Source organism: Cydia splendana, chromosome 3 (assembly GCF_910591565.1).
Source record: "Cydia splendana chromosome 3, ilCydSple1.2, whole genome shotgun sequence".
NCBI lineage: Eukaryota > Metazoa > Arthropoda > Insecta > Lepidoptera > Tortricidae > Cydia > Cydia splendana.
The window spans coordinates 22,063,528-22,085,488 of NC_085962.1; the positions used below are offsets into that span (position 1 = coordinate 22,063,528).

At 37.8% G+C, this 21,961-nt stretch overlaps 2 protein-coding genes across 3 annotated transcripts in view; both read right to left on the minus strand.

The window, feature by feature from the left end:
• LOC134806766 (uncharacterized) overlaps positions 1-5,131 on the minus strand; it is a 28,622-nt gene extending 23,491 nt beyond the window's left edge. For both annotated transcript variants that reach the window (XM_063780092.1, XM_063780093.1), the window contains exon 1: positions 4,956-5,131. The gene's annotated coding sequence lies outside the window, so the exon portion shown is untranslated. The remainder of the gene's footprint in view (positions 1-4,955) is intronic.
• A 2,733-nt stretch (positions 5,132-7,864) lies between these two features.
• Positions 7,865-19,248, minus strand: LOC134806745 (uncharacterized). Its single transcript, XM_063780066.1, has 10 exons — positions 19,046-19,248; positions 18,262-18,366; positions 17,468-17,723; positions 16,717-16,844; positions 15,773-15,967; positions 13,401-13,686; positions 11,186-11,225; positions 10,522-10,621; positions 8,289-8,456; positions 7,865-8,085 (listed from the first exon to the last, which is right to left on the minus strand). Exons 1-10 carry the CDS (start codon positions 19,220-19,222, stop codon positions 7,918-7,920), a joined length of 1,623 nt encoding a protein of 540 aa, XP_063636136.1. The 5' UTR covers positions 19,223-19,248; the 3' UTR covers positions 7,865-7,917.
• Positions 19,249-21,961: the final 2,713 nt, after the last annotated feature.

Genomic DNA, 21,961 nt, shown 5'->3' on the forward strand with positions numbered 1-21,961 from the left:
AACTACCTGCATAACAAATTTGATCCAAATCGGTTCAGCGCTTTAAGCGTGAAGAGGTAACAGACAAACAGATTTACTTTCGCATTTTTAATATTAATAGGGATTATATTGCGTAACAAATTTGATATGTTACGAAATAAACGACCTTGATGTGGAGATTACGTTATCAGTTTATCCTTGACTTACTAATAGATGTTAGGTACTAGACTTACTAATAGAATTCTAAATCTCATTTTCTAATCACCCAATTAATTAATAAACACATCTGTAAAGAACATATATTATGTCCGTAATACGCGGCTCGGAAACGCTGTATGGTTTCTTAAGACGAAACATGAGCTGAGTTTTAAATATTTTAGGTAAATATACCCGTCTCGCTAACGGAAGCGGCATCTAAAAGTAGTGCGATAAGGACAAGGCGAAAAATCCTGCGTAAAAATCTCAAAAATCGAGGTTTCGTACTCCTCTGTTTCCTCCTCCAAAACTTAACCAATCGTAACCAAATTTGGAAATCTAAATGATTATGAAATTATGTGTGTCGGACCGTTTTGCTTTTTTGGCTAATTGATATCAGTTTTGAATGCCACGCCTCTCATTGCGGCATAGTCAATTAGGCCATTTTGGCCATTTTTGAAGGGCTCTAGCGCCTTAAAAAACAAAAATATCAAAAAAAGCAAAACGGTCCGACACAGATATTGACAATATTAATCTGTGTTGAAAAAATCATTGCTCTAGCTTCAAAAACCACGGATGAAAACGAGGAGTACGTTTGTATGGAGAAATGACCACTCCCGTTGGCTCTTAAGGACTAGTCCAATATAGGAATTTTCTTGAACAATATTTTAGTTTGGTTTTAAAATAGAGATACTTACTAAGAAAGTGTCTGAGGAATTTTGTGAATAAATAATGCCAACCTAAAAGTGGGGTATTTTTCAGTAGATTTTCATCAAAAAACGATCGACGTCAAATGCCGTCTTTGGCATCGTTGTCACGATTTTGCGTTGACGTCAATTGCCGTCTGTGGCGTTCAAAAGGTTAATTATTAAAATAAAAGTAGTATTCAAAATACGGCCGATGGAAAGGAGACTGTCCGTCTGATTACGTCGTAGTCGCATTAACAATATCCCTATTCGGACTTTAGAAAGCTGTTATATCCTTTTACGGTTAGTGTGCGGTGTACTGCCATAGGAATAAGGCCGTATTACTGCAAAAGACTGGTATAAATATTCTTAATACCCTCTCAATACCAACCTCATGATTTTTGTTTTATAGTTGGTCAAACCAATTTGTCAGTCAGTAAGACCCAGGAAAACTATACTCATCTTTTTCTTTTGGGTGCTAGTACTAGTGTAAGACAAAGATAGTATGATTCTCTCTGTCTATGATTGAAATGAGACAGTCCTTTGACAAACTATATTTAATTGCATTAGGATAGAGAAACTACTTTTGAAATACACACCCGTCTCCAGAGCATTATGAAGTATGTAATCTTATAGATTATCATTACAGTACATTGGTACAGCTAAAGTACAGACTTTATTTTATTTGTGTGCGTTGAGTCTTTAGAGGTACCTTGCCTTGGAAGGGCTCGCATTTTTTGTCTCTATAGATAAACATGGTCGTAACTTCAACAACAATACGTAAATATGGTCAAAAAATATCTCAGACGCTGACATTCTTACTAGACAAGAGACATGTGATGTTGGTACAGTCAACAACAGAGCTATGAATACAGGCAAAGTGTCAAAAATATGTAAGTATACAGTACTTTATTGCCTGTACATTAAGGTCGTGTATACATATTTTTGGCACTTTGCCTGTATTCATAGCTCTGTTGTTGACTGTACAAATGTAATATAAATAAAATAACTACCTGTACTACTCGCGATGACTTTCGTCGTCCTTGGCGTTTAAGGTTAACGTATAAAATTATTATAATTACTAAGGATATTAAAAATAGATAAAGCGGTAGGTACAATAGGTCCATATTTATTACTTCATTTATAAATACAGCTCAACAAGACTCACCACCTTCGCTTCGCCACCCACAGCCCACAGCACAGTGCTGATGACGCGCCATTGTCTGCCCACATTGACTAATGAATGACGGAAACTATGATTTATTTGACTTAGCCTTTCCCCTCGTCAACGATTTACTACAATATCTCATTATTTTAGCCGAGCCAAGACAGGATAACAACGGTTAGCAGCAAAAAATGCCAATAGGACGAAGTGCTGATTAGATCAATCCACTTCGTCCTATTGGCACACGTTCTTCATTACCTCAACCATAATATTATAAAGGTGTGTTTACTTAGACACTTAAGATACTTAGACGGACTCTACTTAAAGGGGGTTGAAATAGTTACCAAATTTTCTGTTTATAAATTTGTTTAGGCTTGAAAACTGGTATTGGCTTGTCTCATAAGTTTAAGTAATTTTTCACCACAACAGCTCGGAAAGGCTTACTTTGCACTTCAAAAACGGATAGCAAAGTTGCACTTTATTCGCATCAGTAATTCACATATGAGGCAAAGTAATCAAATGCAAATTTTGAGTTGTTTTCTTATGTTTGCTGGTAGAATTGACTTTTAAATGATAAATATTTAATAACATTCATTTGAATTTGATTTTGTTTGATATTTTACATTTAATATTTGCTTCGGGTTGGTGTGGTGAAAAATGTTGTGTTTCACTCGGGGGCAAATTTTGTTTAACCCTCGTGATTTGAAACCCTCGCAACGCTCAAGATTCCATTTTTCGAACCACTCGCTACGCTCGTGGTTCAATTTGGGTTCGGGTATCAATATTAGCACGAGCGGTTAAACAACAACTTTGCCCCCTTGTAAAACAAATAATTATTAAACTTTGCTATAAGGGATGCATAAGGCTAATAAGAGTAATATGTATACATGAGGATAGGTCCATTATCCATAAATTACATAATTATTATACCGGCGCCATTTCATTTAACAACATTTTATACATGTGTAATAGGTATGTATACACTCGTCTGATAATGTTTTCCGTTTAAAGTGCCCTTAGAACGGATCCTACTTTAGCCAAACCAAACAAAACGAAACTTATTACTAGACGACGCTTTTGCTGCAGCGAATTGTGAAATGCTAATAAATATTTATCGACGGTATAACGAGGTAGCTGAAAGCTGAAAGAAAACTTCAGTGCCAGGACGTGCGAGTCTCTGTCGCCGTGAAAAATGAATAAAATTGTATTTGGGCCAGTCGAGCTGTCCCGCCGTCGAGGAATTGCGAATGTTCGTTCTATTTATAACCAAGGCTTTACAACTTGCATTGTTATTGTTACGAGTACATGTGAATGCATAAACTAAAGACAAATATTTTTTAATGGTACCAATTTCCATCCCGCCTCCGCCTCCTAGCCTAGTCGGTAGAGACCCTGCCCACGGAGTAGGTCCCGGGTTCCGATCCTTGTAAGGGCATTGATTTGTTTTTTATCACAAATATTTGTTCCTGAGTTATGGATGTCTTCTATATAGGTTTATGCGTTTTTTATATTCAGTAAAACTTGGTTAAGTGGGACCTGGATAAGTGGGAATCCTCCATAGCTGGGACTCATGGCGCGGCCCCGACACTTTAGCACTGAATTACCTCTGTAAGTGAGACAAAACAAACCTCTATATCGAAATACTACTACTAATCCCAGGATTAGTAGTAGTATTTCGATTGTATAGTCATAATTACTTCAATTACCTCTATAATTGAGACAGAGCTTACTGAGGAGTGGAACTCGGTCGATTTGTGTATAACGACTAAAAGTCCTATAATTTTTATTTATTTGGTACCTTTTAGTTTTTTGTTTAAACTTAGATGATTAAGACCGTTTTTTTTTACAAAGATGTAGCAGATGATGTGATTGCTTGTTGTGAATCAACGTGAATGCCAATGTTACCTAATTTTACATTAATTTAACAGATAACCTGTTCTTGTTCTTACAACATTGCTCTTAACTGACCATTGAAGGACCCTATCTCGTTGCACTAAGGTTTACGAATGGTCAGCAGACGATGCCACGTATTACACAGAGCACTTTAGTTTATGCTCAGTCCGACCTTGCAGCTTAGATTATGGATTTGTCTAGGTGATGCGATAACTCGGCAGTTATCTGAACAAGTGTCTCAATTGAGCTCGTTCGGCGATAACCTGCCGAGCGGCAACATATGCCGTCATCGACCATTTCGAGCGGTAGTGTTGTAATGTACCTACCTACTCGTACCTACTACACTGTCCCCCTAGTAAGTAAAGTCGCCATCACATAGGTATAGTTACCTATATCGGAGCGGCTAAGGCACTCAAAAAATATTTGAACATGCACTTTCTCGTCTGATAATAGAGGCTTTGTTCAGATATTTGTGAACACTTTGGCCGGTCCGATATATCTGAAGGTGTCTGTACCAAAAAATCTACTGTCAGAAATTGGTGTCGTACATAACTAGATATCACCTTTCTAGTTTTATAATGATATCAATTTCAATGTCTATATTTCAGCGCCGTAGACAGGAAGAACCTTCTCGGCTTATTGGCGATTTTGTTAACAAACGTTAATTGATGCAAACATAAATAAATAACATCTCGCAAACTGATTTACATGAACATGCAAATGGGCCGGGTAAATTATAGCTTGTGGGGTACACCGGCCGACATTGTTAACACTTGTAAATACTGCAGAGAGAGGAAACGCTATAATAGCAACCAATGTCGACGATCATAAATATTTAAATATATGTAAATGTACTTTTATATTTACTGATTAAATGTGGACAATAATTTATATTTTTGTCACACGATCACGCAAGTAATGTTAACAAATTAATCTTAAAAAAGATCCTTTTATACGCCTTACCAGAAAAGTATAAGTTAGCGAAAATTTATTTTCACACAAACAATAAAAACAAATACATAATAAACAATGCTCACCTGCTTGAACTCCCAAGAAAACTGTCTCTAAACAATAAAACCGTGATCAGGTCGTGTTAATACGTTAATATCAAATATTAAAAGTATTATTTATTAGGTAACTTCGATATTTCGATCAGCCGGGGCTGTCGTCGGCTCGCGAATAGCGCGGTCGTCGCGGTGCACTGCGGTCGAATGTGTGTGCCGCGGCCGCGAGCTGGTAGCGAAGTCTCGGTCGTCTCGGATATGCGTGGGCCCGCAGACCTGGTCGCGTAGCGACGCTGGTTCAACGGAGCCTGCGATTTGTCACTTGAACAAGTTGAACACCAAATACCATTTATGTTAATAATTTCATTTTTGATAGAAGCTTTTGTAGCTGTGCTTTTGTTTCAACAGTCAACTAATAGAGTTTATTATGGCCATCTTCGGTCTGGTATCGTCAGGTCAACTCGATACAATAATGCATTGTAATTGCAACTTATCTAAACATATATGTGATGTTTTAGCTCAATTAAAAATGGGAAGTGGATCTCATTTAGGATGTAGCGGGTTGAAATGTTGGGAGTAGTATATCCTTACAAGGCATCGTTTGACTATAGGTACATAGTTAGTTAGTCAAGCTCCAAGCTTTAGGGCCAATTTTTCCAAGCATATCTTGAGAACAAAATACATAATAAAATATCTGTTTTGTTTACGTATTTTAAAAAATAATGTAATATAACACTGAGACTGTACAAACACTGTCAAGCAAGGCCCACACAACAAGATTTTTGTATGAACAGTGTACTGAAGGTGAACCAGGTGTAAAATATATCCATCTGTAACATATTGTTGCAGTGAGGAATGGGTGATATATAAAATAAATCATCAATTTGATGGTTTTTGCTATTTTCGTGTAACAGGTATCAAACGCATTGCCCCATTTAATTATTTCATATACGCCTCATGATAGGTACCTAGACCTACACATTATAGTCAATATTTTTTTCTAAAAACATAACTCAACTTATTATGAAATTTATAAATAATTAAATTAAAACATACGCGAAACACAAAATTACCTGAAATATTTTAAGTAGGGTCTGTACGGAAAGAGAAGAGTCGTAGAATGTATGGGCTCCCCTACATTTCACGACTCTTCTCATTCCGCACAGATTCTACATCATCATCATCATCTTTCCATGTCTACATTAGAACGAATTAGTGCACTATAATACAGGTCATCTTTCCTGATTCGCCATGTTCATTAATTCGTCAGTGCCTTCAAAATCTTTGATTCGTTAATTTCCCTAACTGGTATATTCCTTTGACTCGTCATTTATCAGTGTGCAAAGAAAAGAAATGATTCTGAGTATAAGTACGTAGCGTAGAAACGTAGAATATACCAAATCTAGAAAAAAATGAGAATATATTTAATCACGCCAACGCTAAATACGTCAATTACATGTCAATTCGAACGTACTCTGACATCAAAACGACATCTAAATGATATCAATAAGTTATCGTGCAATTCGCTGGTGCCTACTTATCCGTCCAAGTATAGGCGCGAACGAGATAACATCATTATGACATCATTTTTATAGTGACGATAGTGTACTCGTACGTTCGAATTGGCCTGTGAGACTTAGCACCGCGAAACTGCTGAGCCTTGGTTGTAAACGGTAATGTAGGCAAATCCGGAACCAGTAGATTTGCGAACTCAGCCTCGCTCCCCCGCGCCGCCCCCACGTCTAGCTGTTGTTGTACATCCTTGTATGGCACAACACAATATGTAAGTACGTTAAAATACCGGCCTAGAGCATGTCGGGTCATGCTCAGTCTAGTGTAAATTTGCTCGAGCAAAGTTGACAGATTTGTGAAATTCCATTCGATTTTCTATTGATTAATGTAGTAACTAACATAAACTATACGTGGCTTAACATCACAGAAGGGTCCTTATGCTTCAAGTGCAATAAGGTTCTTTCCCTTTCCATTTGAAAGTCTGACAGAAATTCTGATAGAAAGTTTCTTAATTGCACATGAAGCATAAGGACCCTGGAAAGCCACAATTATAGAGTAGTGTAGTATTGGTATATAGCTACTTATACTGTAATCGATTTAGCAATGGCACTTTAAGTGCCTTACTATGAAAAGTTCGCTCAATAGAAAATTTCACAAGCCTATAATGCCCACACCTTAAGCAACGTCTCCTGAATAAAGCGTGCCTCTTGTTACTGAGTAGGTAAGCATCCTTTGGACGGCCTTTGATTTCAGATCAGATATCATCTATGACATCAGTTTACGAATTAAACTCGGTTGAGTCAGTTGTAACATTCAAGCTCATGACGCTAATATAATCGAACCATGAGGCCAGTTCAAACTTACATTCTGATATCAAAATAACATCCGAATGATATCATTCTCCCAGGTGCGTCTCGTTCACGCCAATACAAGTAAGGACAAGTACCTACGTGCGAATGCGCTAACGATAACTAAATGACATAAGTTTGATTTGGCCTCCATGCTAAGATTTCCTACCAAGTGCTACTCGTAGGTACATTCAAGTATGGCACTTTTTTACGGGGTAGGTATAGTAAGTACAAACAGCAACACTCCCATCGGTGGACCTTATTACAAACGGCATAAGGTCCACCGATGTACAGTTAACAGTGTATGTGATGGTACCTATGTATGCATTGTTACTGCAAAGTTCGCGCGGTGCTGGACGCTCAGTCCAAACAATCACCTCATTAATTTCATAGGTATTGATTTCACTATTCTTTGTTTAGCTCTGACTAGTGGCTACTTGTCTACGCATAGGTATTTTGAAATTAGGCAGCGGAGCGGATACTCCAAACCAGCTCAAGGAAATCTTCGGCTTCAGGATGCTTCAACAAAATGACAAAGATTGACGAATAAACACTGAAAACGGAACTTATCATTTCATGTGATTACCGTTTATGTAGATTTATTATAGTCAATGACTTAATGCGAGCATCTAACTCTAAATATCGACCATCTCCTCCATGCGTATCGAGTAAGGCACGTCGTGCACAGTGGTGAAGTTGACAGCTTTGGAGCGCGCCACCACGTCCGACACCACTTGGTCGCGGTACTCCTGCCAGCGGCGCGCTGACACGAACTCTTTGAATAGTTGCTTCTTTGTCGGGATCTGCGCAAACACTTAATATTAGAGTAACAATCATTTTCTTACTGTAACCTATGAAATTTCACTGAAAAACATAACACAATAGTATTGCTATATTGAGGTGGAAATCCTAAATCAATCAGGACTATCAGCACCCATAGGAAACCCTTCCTAAAAACACAGAGACGGTCTCCAAAGTAATAATTATTAGTACTATTTAGTATCACCTTCTTCTCGAGATAGTGCTGTATTCGTGTCCAGATGTTGGCAGTGTTCCGCTGCAGCAGCCAGACCTTGGGCAGCAGCATGCAGTCGACGGGCGTGAGCGCGACGATGCGCCGGTCGCGCATGTTCTCACCGAAACCGAACGTGGACCCAGGGTTGAAGATAACCACCTGCTCAAACATAAGAAAAACCTTTAATGTAGGTACGGAAGGATAACTACTAGGCATTTTTATGAGTTCGGGTCTGTGTGTAAGGCACAGTGTACTATAAACCAACAGAATCTATCAATGAATTCATTCATAATTTCTCCATGCAATTTCGCAGCTCACTGTACCTACAAACTAATAAAATGTGGTATAACGATTTTGAATAGGTTTTCGTCAACTAGTTTTTGTCCTACCACAGTCATCGCCTGTCAATTCAGCACAAGATCTGAACTGTTCAATGTATAAATAATAGTAAAGGGTGAGTAATAAGGGGAGGATTTGAAAAGATGTGCCCTTTGAATGACTTTTATAGCTTTCTCTTGTGATTCATCCACGTCCACGTTTCTATGCAGTGTACCGCATAGTACCCGTCAGTTAGGTACTAAAAGTCTGCGGAAACAGTAGAAAACGTTATGGCGTTATTCATTTCTAATCGTCTGTCAAATATAACTAACCACTGTCAATCGTTTGTCCCTCATTTCGACATGTGTGATGTGTGTTTGTTAAGAGACAAAATGTCACATAGGTTACATTACAATCCTATTACGTTACTAAGTTAGGAATATATGATTATTTCCAAGAGGGCGCTATTATTCTCATTTTATAGTCTGAACAATGTGGATTGGCAGCTCGTTATTTTGACTTACATACTTTTATTCACTCTAATCATAATCAGAATCCAAATATTCGGTGTTCACAATTTGTTATTGTCAGTTTTTAACGTTTAACGAATATGTATGTATTTTCTTACACGTCACACATAGGTCAATAGTACATTGTGCAACATGGGGCGTAAGTTGAATATTGCAAACGAGAGTAAGTTAAATCGCGACGGCTTGCCGGAGCGATTTATAGACTCGAGTTTGCAATATTATTACGCCCCGAGTTACACACAATGTTTTTCATCACACTTGCGATATAAAAATTAAGTATAAAGACAAAAAACTGTTAATTATGGCACTAGAAACTTCATAACTCCCTAGGGAGAACGATTTTTCTATAACTCCCGCTAAACCTGCGTGCAATTCCACATTTACTGAGCGAGTGTGATGAAAAATTACCTTACATAGGGTCTGCTACATTGTCAATGAACAAAATTGATCGTCTCCAAAGCCCATAGCAAAGAGAATAAGAGTGTATAGAGAGTTATTGTCATAGTAAAGTTTGTAGTCACTGTAAATAATTGCCATCTATCGACACAAGATTAAAACTAAAAATGAAAATGTATGTTACCTATGTAACTTATGTACCTATATCTTTGGCCATAGTAAATATTTTTCAAACACATCTTTGTTACTGTACTTAAGTATTTCCTCGATTGTATCACATAACACTACAATAGTTAACCAAGTCGTAATAACCAGACTATAATGACATTTTGATTTGTTTACCTGTCAGCTCTGATGTTAATTTGGAAATGTTTCGTAACGAAATAGTTTTATTTCCCGAACGATTCTTTTCCAGCAGTTTTTATTTACATTATTTACAATGTTTCACTCTTGATTATGTATACTTTTGGCCATTTTTTGTCATTTATTATTTAATATTCAACACTAAAATATTATTCAAGTAAACCGCCACAATGACGCTGACAACAGTTACAACCTATCATTAAAATTATTGCCAGTGTAAGAAATTAGTTCCAATGAAATTCCGCAACATGGCGCATGATCATATATATTCCTGGTCAGGCTTTAAATTTTTACGAATAAGGAAATCTAGAGATACAGCGGTATTTTGAACAACTTATACTTATTTTGTTTTTAGCATTTAAAAAATGGTAAAAATCTTAACATGTCTTGTTATTGAAAAACGCATAGTAATTATTGCTTATGAAACCCAAGTCATATAATAGTTTGTATAATTGTTATATTTTTGCTGTAACTTATTTCAATAAAAAGACGCGTCACGATTGTTTTCCCCTCTAGGCCTTTTATACGTATTAATTATAAAAAAAACGGGGTATTATGTAATTTTATCAACTTTTCTAGAAGTTGGATTGACCTATCAACATCAGCGTGGAACAAACCTGCATGAAATACGTTCGCAAATTAACTGGAGGAGCCTTTGGCTTTTGTGGCATTTCAGGTTCGGGAACTAGGATCGGTTCGGATAGGACCGGACTTAACCTGCCAAAAAAACAACAAAATAAAATACATTCATTCGAATAATAGTACTTTCATCCTTTTATAGTATGTTCGGAAAGAGAAGAGTCGTGGAATGTATGGGGCCCAATACATTCTACGACTCTTCTCTTTGCGCACAGACTCTATACCTATTTGGGTAAGAAATAAAGTGGCCGATATAAATATGGCAAAGCGGGCAAAATAACATGAGCCCTGGTAATAAATACCTAAGGGCTGAAATAATAAGTTTTTAAGTCGATTGTTGTACTAACCTAGTTTGAGTCTACTACATCTAAATTAGGGAGTTTAACCCTTTAGGCCCACTTGCACCATCCCACTAACCCGGGGTTAAGCGGTTGAACCGTTAACCTAGTGTCAAATTGTACTGGTAACCATGGCAACTCCAGGTTTAACCGGTTAATAACCCCGGGTTAGTGGAATGGTGCAAGTGGGCCTGGGTAACGGCAAGATTTTTGCCGTCAGATAACTCAGACATTTTTTTTTCAATAAACGCTATGTTACTTAATATAAATTTAAGTTCGCATTGGAAAAAATAATCGTAAGTACCAATCTACGAAACAAAAAGACCTGGTAAAAGTTATTCCATCTCTCGAAAAATGTTAATTTTTTGGCAAGATCATAGATATTTTGATTTTGCCTGCATTTGCACAAAAATACTTATCTATGAATAAAATTGGTTACGCTTAATTTTGTTGATAATCATAATTCTCATATTTCAAACGTCAAATTAATGTTTTTAAATATTAAAATAACTTATTTGTTTTTTTTTTATTTCCCTCTACTGACAATGAGTTTCTGTCGCACTATGAAAATTGGTACTATATGACATTCATTGACCGACAATATGGCAAACATATTGCCGTCTTGTAACTTGGAAACCGAGCTTGGAAATGACAACAGATGGTAAAAATAATTCCCGATTTTTTTTGAGTTCACGCTTTAAAATAAACATCAGTTAAAGGGTTAAGGCCCGTAGGTTCAAATTCTTCTCTTGCTCTCTCACTGCGCGTAAGTGTGTGCGAGACGGCTGTGCGTGCCCGGTATCGCGGAAAGCTTCGAGCAACACCGGCTTCCGACACATCGGAAGGGAGGGGCCCAAGCGATATCTCACCGTACAAATCTTTCTGCCATTTTTCGCGGGGGGAAAGGTGCACACAGTCGCACTTCTCACACACTTACATACAAAATCCAATCTGTAATGACGACACAAATACATAGAAAATGACACACGTCAAAGACAAATCTTGCAAACCTCGATCTCTTTTTGTGTACGGACGAGTGACAAGTGTCACAACACGCACACTAACACATTTTCGTTGAAGTATGTTATTGTATTCTGAGAGATGAGAAGTCGGATTTGTCGCTCGACCGATCCGCAATTTGTACTGAGCGAGCAAAATCGATAAATCCAACAATTACATGAGACTAAAATATAATAATTGTGTTTGAATTTAATTAAACGTATGATATGTAAAAAAAATATTACACATGTGAAATGTAACACTTTCTTTTTGTAAATTTGATGTCCCCGACCTCTTTTTATAACAAAAAACCGAGCAAACAGGCATTTTTATGCAGCAGTGTTCACGCGCGCGTCTGGACTCGGTCTAGTGAAAAATCCAAGTGCAACTAGTTTTATTACCCGCGCTAGATTAGATTGACGCGCTAATCTTGTACCTCGGCAGAGGGGAAATAGTGCGAATGCCGCCTCCCTTCCGTGTTGCTCGAAGGCGGAAAGTCATTGTTCGATCAATTCTATCATATATAAAATTGCGCCTTTTTAGAAGAATATTCGTATTTTTAGCTATTGTACAGAAATTGGTACAAATTATTATTAACGCGTTTTAGACCTAGTACGTAGTACGTTCGTAATTTTTTTTTCTATCGACCGTTTTCGAATCAATGAAGTTACTAGAGAAAGGCCTCAAGATTGCTATTCATATTTTTGACAACCGTATTATGATCTAAAAAAGCGCCACAATATTTTCAAAAACTGCTAGCTGAACGCAAGGCACCTTAATTGAGTTTAATTCGATTCGGTATTCCCAAAAGTGAGCGTGGGCCCGTGGGGAAGACTACTAAAGGAAGAACGCTAAGTAGGTACATACAAAGAATTTCGTAAATTGACCCGCCTGTTCCTATCTCTATCGCACGCGCATGATTATATTGCTGTACCGCCAAGGATGCGGCGGTCAATGCCATTATGCGGGCGGGACAGCAATATTATTATTCGCGTGCAATAGAGATGGAAAATGGCGGGTCAATGCACAAAATTCTTCGTGCTTAGCGTCCTCAGTTTAATGAAGGAAGAGGAGTAATTTAAAAATGTTCTACGCAGACGAAGACACGATTATGATGTTGACATGAGCTGATATTAATCTTAAAAAAAAAAGTAAAATCGACTTCAAAAATTATAAATTAAAATAGTATCCCGTTTTATATGTGCGCAACTGAAACGTTGGAAGTCGGTGCCAAGCTAAATAGTTACAATACTGGTTGGTTATAAATACGGGTTCTTTCTTTCTCATCAAACTACACCAGGGTTGGCATTCGACTTGAAGGGGTGTAGACGCTTTTAAAATTTGGCTTGGCACCGACGGTTGTAAGTTGCCGGCATTTAAGATGGGAATACGCTCTTTTCTCTAAGTAGTTGCTTTTTACTAATCGAGTAGTGTACACTTTAATACAACAAACTGTAATAAACCTATAATTTTTTTTTGATAACCAGATATAATACATAATAATTGTAACCTTTCAGAACCTCGGGATAAAATTTCGCTAGGCGGCTTCAATACAATATTCGAGACAGCCGTGTCTTCATCATCAGTCCCTTCTGTGATCATTTGGCTCCACCCTAGTTTGGTGTTGGTGTCACTCTCTCGGACGTCACGTCTCTGCGACGTCGTATGTTTCAGGACGCCGTGGAGTTTAGATGTTCCTTGATGACGCGAGGGTGCTTCATCGGTGTCGGATTTCATTACTACGCTGGGGCCTTTGTTTCCAAACCATTTTTTTTCTATAGAGAGTTCTTGTTCTTGCGTTGGTACCTAAAATAAATAGGTATCACCAGGATGGTTTAAGGGGCGTGATAAAAGGTTATACATATAGGAAAAAGTTTATTTCAAATTTCCAGCTATGAAATTGGAGTTTTATTTTTCTACATAAGTACATATTTGATAGGTACAGCAGAAGTAACTTAGCGAGAGATCGATGTATCGGAGATTCGGAGCGGCCGAGGTACTCAAAACTATCTGGGCTACAACCGGGAAAATCGAAGTTCTTAAATTATAGGAACTATCTCGGTCACTCTAATTACGCCTTCATTGGAGTAAAAGAGAAAGCACACCGTGCGAACTTCGGTGTTCGCGGTAGGCCCTCTGCAGAACACGCAAGCCTTAATGCCAATACAATCTATTGTATTGGCATTAAGGATTGCAATTCGGTCCGGCGGATCCGGTAATCCGGCCGGATCCGGTAAATTTAAAAGTTCTCGCCAATATTCGAACGTAATCCTATTCTAATGCTCCCCTCCCCGCGTTCCCGCTCGCAAACACCAGTACAACAACTTGTTTGTTAAGGTGACAGTCCATATCCAACGATAGCAGCACTACCATTCATTTTACTATGGAAATTGACAATAACACCGACGCGTTCGTACTAGTAGTGCAGCTCTGCGGTCAGAAATGGAATGTTACCCTTATTCCCCCCCCCCCCCCCAGCTTCCACCGACGAAGTATGTGTCGTTCTAGCTTTGGTTGAGATTCTCGTGCACCGTAAGTAAGTACTGAATTATTTTATACATAATTAATTGTGTTGTTACATTATAATTTAATGTACATGTTGTATAGTTTTATTTAGTACATACCATTATAGCCCAGTTATAATAAGTGTTAACCGCATTTAAAATATAATGAAGAAATCTTTATAAGACTTCATTCAGCAGTCAAGTTAAATGTTTTGACGAATTTAAAGTAAATAGAATATGTTATTTTGTTATTATTAAGCTACTAAATAAAGCGGGAAATTATTTATTGTGAATAAATGAGGAAATTAAAAGACTGGCACAAGAAAGAAATGATTGGCGATTACTCCACCGACAAGAGCAAAAAGCTCTTAAGTTATGATGATGATGATGATGAATAAATGTATTAATGTATACTTGTATAGGTATGCAATATGCACATTAATAGATTTTTCACATCACCTATTCGAAAAAGGGCTTTTTCTTCCCCGCTAGGAGGGATCAAAGTGGCACTTTTCTTCCCTGCTAGGAGGGATCAAAGTTCTATGTTCTTGTTCTTGCATACTATTTTTTTTTTTGGTCAAATAATACATATTTTGGGACATAACAATTTCCTCATAGTTGATGTGAAAAGCAGTGTGTGTCACACGGTATCAAAATTATTTCATCTTGGGCGTGAACACTTGAATCCCTCATTACGCTCAGGATTCTACTTTAGAATCCATCGCTTCATTCAGGATTCAATGTACGCCCTTGACGGGAATATATAATTTGGATCCCTTGTAACACAAACTACTATTGTTTGCTCAAACTAAACTGGTTGAATTGAAAGCACCTTTCTGTGGGAGTTGTGGGTGGGGCTATAGATATTTTAAGAGAAAAAGAAAATTTTAATTTGTGAGACTGATTATTGTAATAAGACTTAGCGGTTACGTAATAAAAACGTTGATTTTTTTAAACTTTCAACTGTCCTTTTTTAACCCATTAGAAAAATATCCTTAACTTCGCATATAACACTAAAAAACCTAATAAAATAGGTGACTTGATGAATTTTTCATCCGCAATACCTATCCGGCGGATTGAGGCCAAAATCCGGCCGGATCCGGCCGGATTCAAAACCAGGCCGGATTGCAATCCCTATTTATGTGCTCTATAGGAGCGGCTAAAGCGCGCGTATATCTGATGGCGACTGTACACAAACTCATAAAATATGACTGTTGAACTAATTATAAATTCTTTTATTAAACTTATTTTTTATAGATAATAACGTGCGATTTACATGATATGTATGGAAAATATACCTAATATTTTCTTTAGACAGCAATTAATCTGCGCCAACAAGGTAGTTTTAGTTAGTGACAATGTATGGCCGCGCAATACTTAGTACTTACAAAGGGATCGTACAATGTATAATGGTTGCGACCGAGGTGCGTAGTGACGTTAATTTGCAGCGACTCAATCATCTGGCAGCGCCCCGAGAGTACGAAGTAGACGAAGTTGGCCACACCCTCGCCGTCGCCGAGCAGCGTCTCATTCGGCGCGTACGACTTCATTTTGGCTGTTATACAACCTTCGCGTCTGGTCATCTGTAGCAATATAAAGTTTTGCTCAATCTCATCTTGGTGACGCGTCTAGATGTAGCGGAAGCGCCTGAGTGTGCAGCGCACACAATGTTTCCTTCAGGTAGAGCGCCTCAGGTAAGTCATGTGTTGCGGAGGGAGGAAAGTCGTGTCACCGGTGTGGCTCGAAAGGCATTAGGGCATTAGGAATGAATGTGAGGCGATGTAAGAGGAAGGAAAAACCAAGGAATAGCTTTCTAGGCTTCTCTGCAGTGGGCTATAAAAGGCTGATATGATGATGATTATGATGAGCACTAACGGCCACAGAATCTATCAGGATTAACCCTAAAAACAGGTGAATGTTGAGATGACTAACGTTCTTGAGGTATGGAAGAAAAAGCCATGCTGCGCCGAACCCATGTAAGGGCAAGCGGATGATGATTAATTAATGTGCACACTTCAACATCGCTTAAACCTAGAGTGACGTCACGCATGTTTTCTCCCGTTAGAGTGACTCTCTGATCTCAATGTCTAATTTCAAGGAAAACGCTTCACAAACAGATACAAAACATATGGGTATGAATGAATATGTACCATTTGATTACTTTGTTAAGCTTCTTGAACTCTCGAACTCATCAAACTTCCAAATTTCCAATTTTGTCTTTAGCTATCTATTTTCAATGCAAATACCACTAACGAGTAGGTACCAAGTAAGTAGTAGAAAAACCGAATAAAAACATAAAGACATAGGTACATATAAATAATTGTTATTTCACCTCGTCGAGCCCGTCGAAGTAGGTGAACGCGGACATGGCGCGCCGCACCTCCTCCCACTGCTTCTGCACCAGCGCCTGCAGCACGTACTTGAAGTCTTCCTTCATCAATGCCAGCAACTCGCAGTGGCCTGTAGTGATAACAACTTATAATTAAAATACATACATCTTTGATTTAATATTAGATTGTTTTTGTCAATGAAGCACAATTGCGAAAAGACGCTGACTCAGACCTAAGTCTTATGTAAAAACTTGGAGTCCTTTACAAAGAACCCTGAAGTTATGTACCTACAACAGTTTTCTAAAACGTATTGTCTCCACATAAAATTCATGGGTTAGGTACGAGTAGGTAAACATCATTTAATAACGCCTATTTTCCATAGTTTTCATTTAAACAAAACCTACAAAAAATTTCACGAAGTCTTTAAATAGGCTCGAGTCGAGTCATTTAAAGTTGCGCTTAAAAGACTCAATAAAGGACTCGAGGCGGGACATAAGACTCGGCTGCTTTTTAAACGCCGAGTTGGGTAGTTCTTCAAATGTAGACTCAGAAAACTCGAGTTCTTACCAACACCAGCCGGGACAAAAGCGACGTCATCAGAGTCTATAGAATTTCCCACAGAATCTAATAGCCGTAACACACTACCGCACCGCACCAAGGTCACGGTGCGCCGCACGCATAAGACAAGTGAGATGTATCTCTTTTAGCGCACCAAGGTCGCGGTGCGGTGCGGTAGTTTGTTACGGCTTTAACTGTTAGTAATGACAGTAGCAGTTCTCGGCGTGTTGTGCAGCAGCGAGACTTCTCCGAACATGTCTCCGGCGGTGGCGATGTCCATGTCCACGGACACGTACTGCTGCAGCAGGTCGTCGTAGAACAGCTGGCTCATGGTTACTTCTCCATTCACTATGAAGTACATGGCGTGGGCCTCGTGGTGCTGACGTACGATCACGCGGTTCGGACCGTAGTATTTGAAGTATGTCGCCGCTGCCAGCTTTCTTCTAACGTTCTATAATATAAAGCAAAGTTATGAATCGAAATAAATAGAAATAAACAAAACGCACAGCCTGCATGTTATATATAAGCCTATGGGTCCTCTAACAATCTAGTGATAACACTGATAGAGTCTGTGCGGAAAGAGGAGAGTCGTACTTAGTCCGCTTTACACTCCACGACTCTTCTCTTTCTGCACAGACTTTAACTCAATGTCCTTACCTAAATAGATTCTACAATATCAAAGAAATATTATGTTTAGTGATATTTTGATCGTTTGTTTAGGCTATAACGATCCCTGGACTAAACCTTTCCAGGCCGAGGTTTTCAAGCAAACTTTAAAGCGTCGTTACACTAAAATACCACCACCTTACCACTATATACTATACCTTAGACTCCTTAGAGCATGGAATTTTTAATTAGACATAGGCAACGGACTAGATAAGTATTACCGCGCTATGTGAAATTTATCTCAAATACCTCCTATGACTTATTATGTGTCGTTTTTGTTGAAATGTAAACTACCTACTGAAAATCTGGAACGAATCATGTACCTTGGGATATCGTTTGAAGCACTTCAAATCACCTAATTTCCGGTAGAGATATTGCTGCTCCTGGTGCGTACGTTCTGCCGCAGGCTTATTCAGCAAGGCTTTGTCCTGAAATTATGTGAATTTTATTATACCCATTAAAAACTTTGTCTTAAAGTAGGTACCTAGAAGCATAATGCTAGTTAACAGATAGTTTTATTAATCTGAATACATGCCTGATGGATATTTAAAGAAGCAAGTAAGGGCAGCTGCAGAAACAAATGCTGTGCCGCTATATAACTCTATATAAGCTCCTATATAACTCGCCATGGCATTTAGGCATCACTACGCGGCCCGTGACCACAGAATAAATAATAGTACTGCCGTACAGAAAGGAAACTTCCTACAAAACCGAAGTTTGACAGCGGTTCAGGGTCGAATCATGCTATCCCTTTCTAATATAAAGCACTATCCCTTTCGGCCATTTAGGGTTGTCAAAATTCAAGTGATTATCTTATCTGTGGTCGTGCACGCAAAAGGAAGTCAAGTGGTGCCAACCCTAATAATTGCTCGGAGCAATGCTGAGCCGAGCGGAGCCGAGTTTGGCCGAAGTCAGGAGTTTCGCACCCCTGCCGTGACGTAGATCCGGAGCTGTCAAACCCAACGTCATAAAAGGACAAGCATAGGGCGGGAGCGACCGCTTAAATAATGTAAGTATTAATATTGCTTGGGTAAAGCTTTAAAAGGATATTTATTTCTCTTCATGAGACGACTTATTCTGAAAGGTTTGATAAAAGCGCCATCTAACCTGTATATCTAACAACCGCTTCTTCAGTTGCTTTGTCCTGATGACTTGCGTCACCCGCCGCTTTACGTCGTCTACACCCTTGTACTCGTCAACGCCCTCTATGAGCCAGTACCGGTTCGCAAGAACCAGTCGCCCGAGCGCGCGAAACTGACATTTAGCGCGAAACTTTTTGCGCATCTGTTCCTCGGGATCTATCTGGAAGATTCGTTAACAACTTAGTCCTATAGTCTGTTCGAGAAACTGAAAACTGTGAAAAATAGAGATAATACTCCTAAAAATACGTGTGATACCTCATTAGATTCGTCATGATACCTAGAAAAATGTATTCGAAGCGTGTATTAGCACACAAAAAATATAAAAAGTTATAAACAAAAAATGGGGGGAAAAAGTAGATATATATTATTTACTTACCCAATATCTCAAAAAAAATAATATTATAAAAGAGGAGGATATTTCCAATCAAACATTCCATAATTGCAGAACTGTGCCTCCATTATTTATACTTTTTCACCACACCAGCTCGGAAAGGCTTACTTTGCACTTCAAATGCAAATTTTGAGTTGTATTCTTATGTTTGCTGGTAGAATTGACTTTTAAAATATGATGATTTTGGATGATAAATATTTAATAACATTCATTTGGATTTGATTTGGTTTGATTTTGTTTGATATTTTACATTAGCTATTTGCTTCGGGTTGGTGTGGTGAAAAATTTTGTGTTTCACTCGGGGGCAAATTTTGTTTAACCCTCGTGCTTTGAAACCCTCGCAACGCTCAAGATTCCATTTTTGGAACCACTCGCTACGCTCGTGGTTTAATTTTGGAGTCTTTCGCTTGCTCGGGTATCAATATTAGCACGAGCGGTTAAACAACAACTTTGCCCCCTTGTAAAACAAATAACTATTTATTCAACGCTGAACACAGCCTTCCGCGCCTCCTTTTCGGGAAACGCGCGCGGCGTGAAAAAGCGGTTACGTAACATTAAATTTTCAATTAATATTTAATAACTTTAAAATTAGTTATTAAATATTAATTGAAAATTAAAAAAAAAATATGTTGTATTTAAAAATGTCAACAAATGTAATACTTGTAGAAATCTATCTTATAATTATTTTTTCAACAAGTTAGGCAATTGTTAATGGTCAAAATTTTCTCGAAATTCCTTCTTTATTGAAAACGAAAAAAAATTATAAATAACTATTGTAAAATGTTCTCGCTTTCTAAAGCCTTTCTCATATACATGCTTAATAAGATCACGTTATAAAAGTTTAAAAAAAAAAAAAAAATTTGGTTATAATATTGTTTTATATTTTACAATTTTACCTTAATTTTTCGTTTCTCGTCAATTTCCTATGTTATTCTAAAACTTATTTTAAGCAAAGTATTAACTTTATTAAAACTTTTATAATGTGATCTTATTAAGCATATATATGAGAAGGGCTCTAGAGAGCGACACAATTTTACAATAGTTAATTATATATTTTTTTTATTTTTTTATTAAGAAGGAATTTCGAGAAAATTTTGTTGATTAACAATTGCATAACTTGTTGAAAAAATAACTTTAAGATAACTTTATACAAGCAGTACATTTGTTAACATGTTTTAAATACAACATAATGTTTTTAAATTTTTTAATCAATATTTAATATCTTTAAAATTATATTTAATGTTACGTATTCGTTTTTTCACGCCGCGCGCGTTTCTCGAAAATGAGGTGCGGACGAGGGCTTGTGTTCAGCGTTGAATTAAATGTATAAATAATGGAGATACAGTTCTACAAGTATAGTTGAATCATCGAGAGCGTGGAATTGCATATGTAGTAGTATTGTTTGTTTACAGGCATTCTATATTTGAATTTTCTATTTTCTTGTACTATCAGCATACAACCACTACAAATGCAATTCCATCTTCTCGATAATTCAACTATATGGAACTTCGAGCAACACGGAAGGGAGGCGGCATTCGCACTATTTCCCCTCTGCCGAGGTACAAGATTAGCGCGTCAATCTAATCTAGCGCGGGTAATAAAACTAGTTGCACTTGGATTTTTCACTAGACCGAGTCCAGACGCGCGCGTGAACACTGCTGCACAAAAATGCCTGTTTGCTCGGTTTTTTGTTATAAAAAGAGGTCGGGGACATCAAATTTACAAAAAGAAAGTGTTACATTTCACTTGTAACATTTTTTTTTTTGCATATCATACGTTTAATTACATTCAAACACAATTATTATATTTTAGTCTCATGTAATTGTTGGATTTATCGATTTTGCTCGCTCAGTACAAATTGCGGATCGGTCGAGCGACAAATCCGACTTCTCATCTCTCAGAATACAATAACATACTTCAACGAAAATGTGTTAGTGTGCGTGTTGTGACACTTGTCACTCGTCCGTACACAAAAATAGATCGAGGTTTGCAAGATTTGTCTTTGACGTGTGTCATTTTCTATGTATTTGTGTCGTCATTACAGATTGGATTTTGTATGTAAGTGTGTGAGAAGTGCGACTGTGTGCACCTTTCCCCCCGCGAAAAATGGCAGAAAGATTTGTACGGTGAGATATCGCTTGGGCCCCTCCCTTCCGATGTGTCGGAAGCCGGTGTTGCTCGAAGATATGGAATGTTTGATTGGAAATATCCTCCTCTGTTATAATATTAATTTTGGTTTCTTAAATATTAATACTTTTTGAGATATTGGGGAAATAAAAAATATCTACTTTTTACCCCCTTTTTTGTTTATAACTTTTTATATGTTTTGTGTGCTAATACACGCTTCGAATGCATTTTTCTAGGTATCATGACGAATCTAATGAGGTATCACATTTTTAGGAGTATTATCTTTATTCTTCACCGTTTTCAGTTTCTCGAGCAGACTACTAGCTGTAAACATTGCTCAGAAACATTTGAAATTGTATCTGA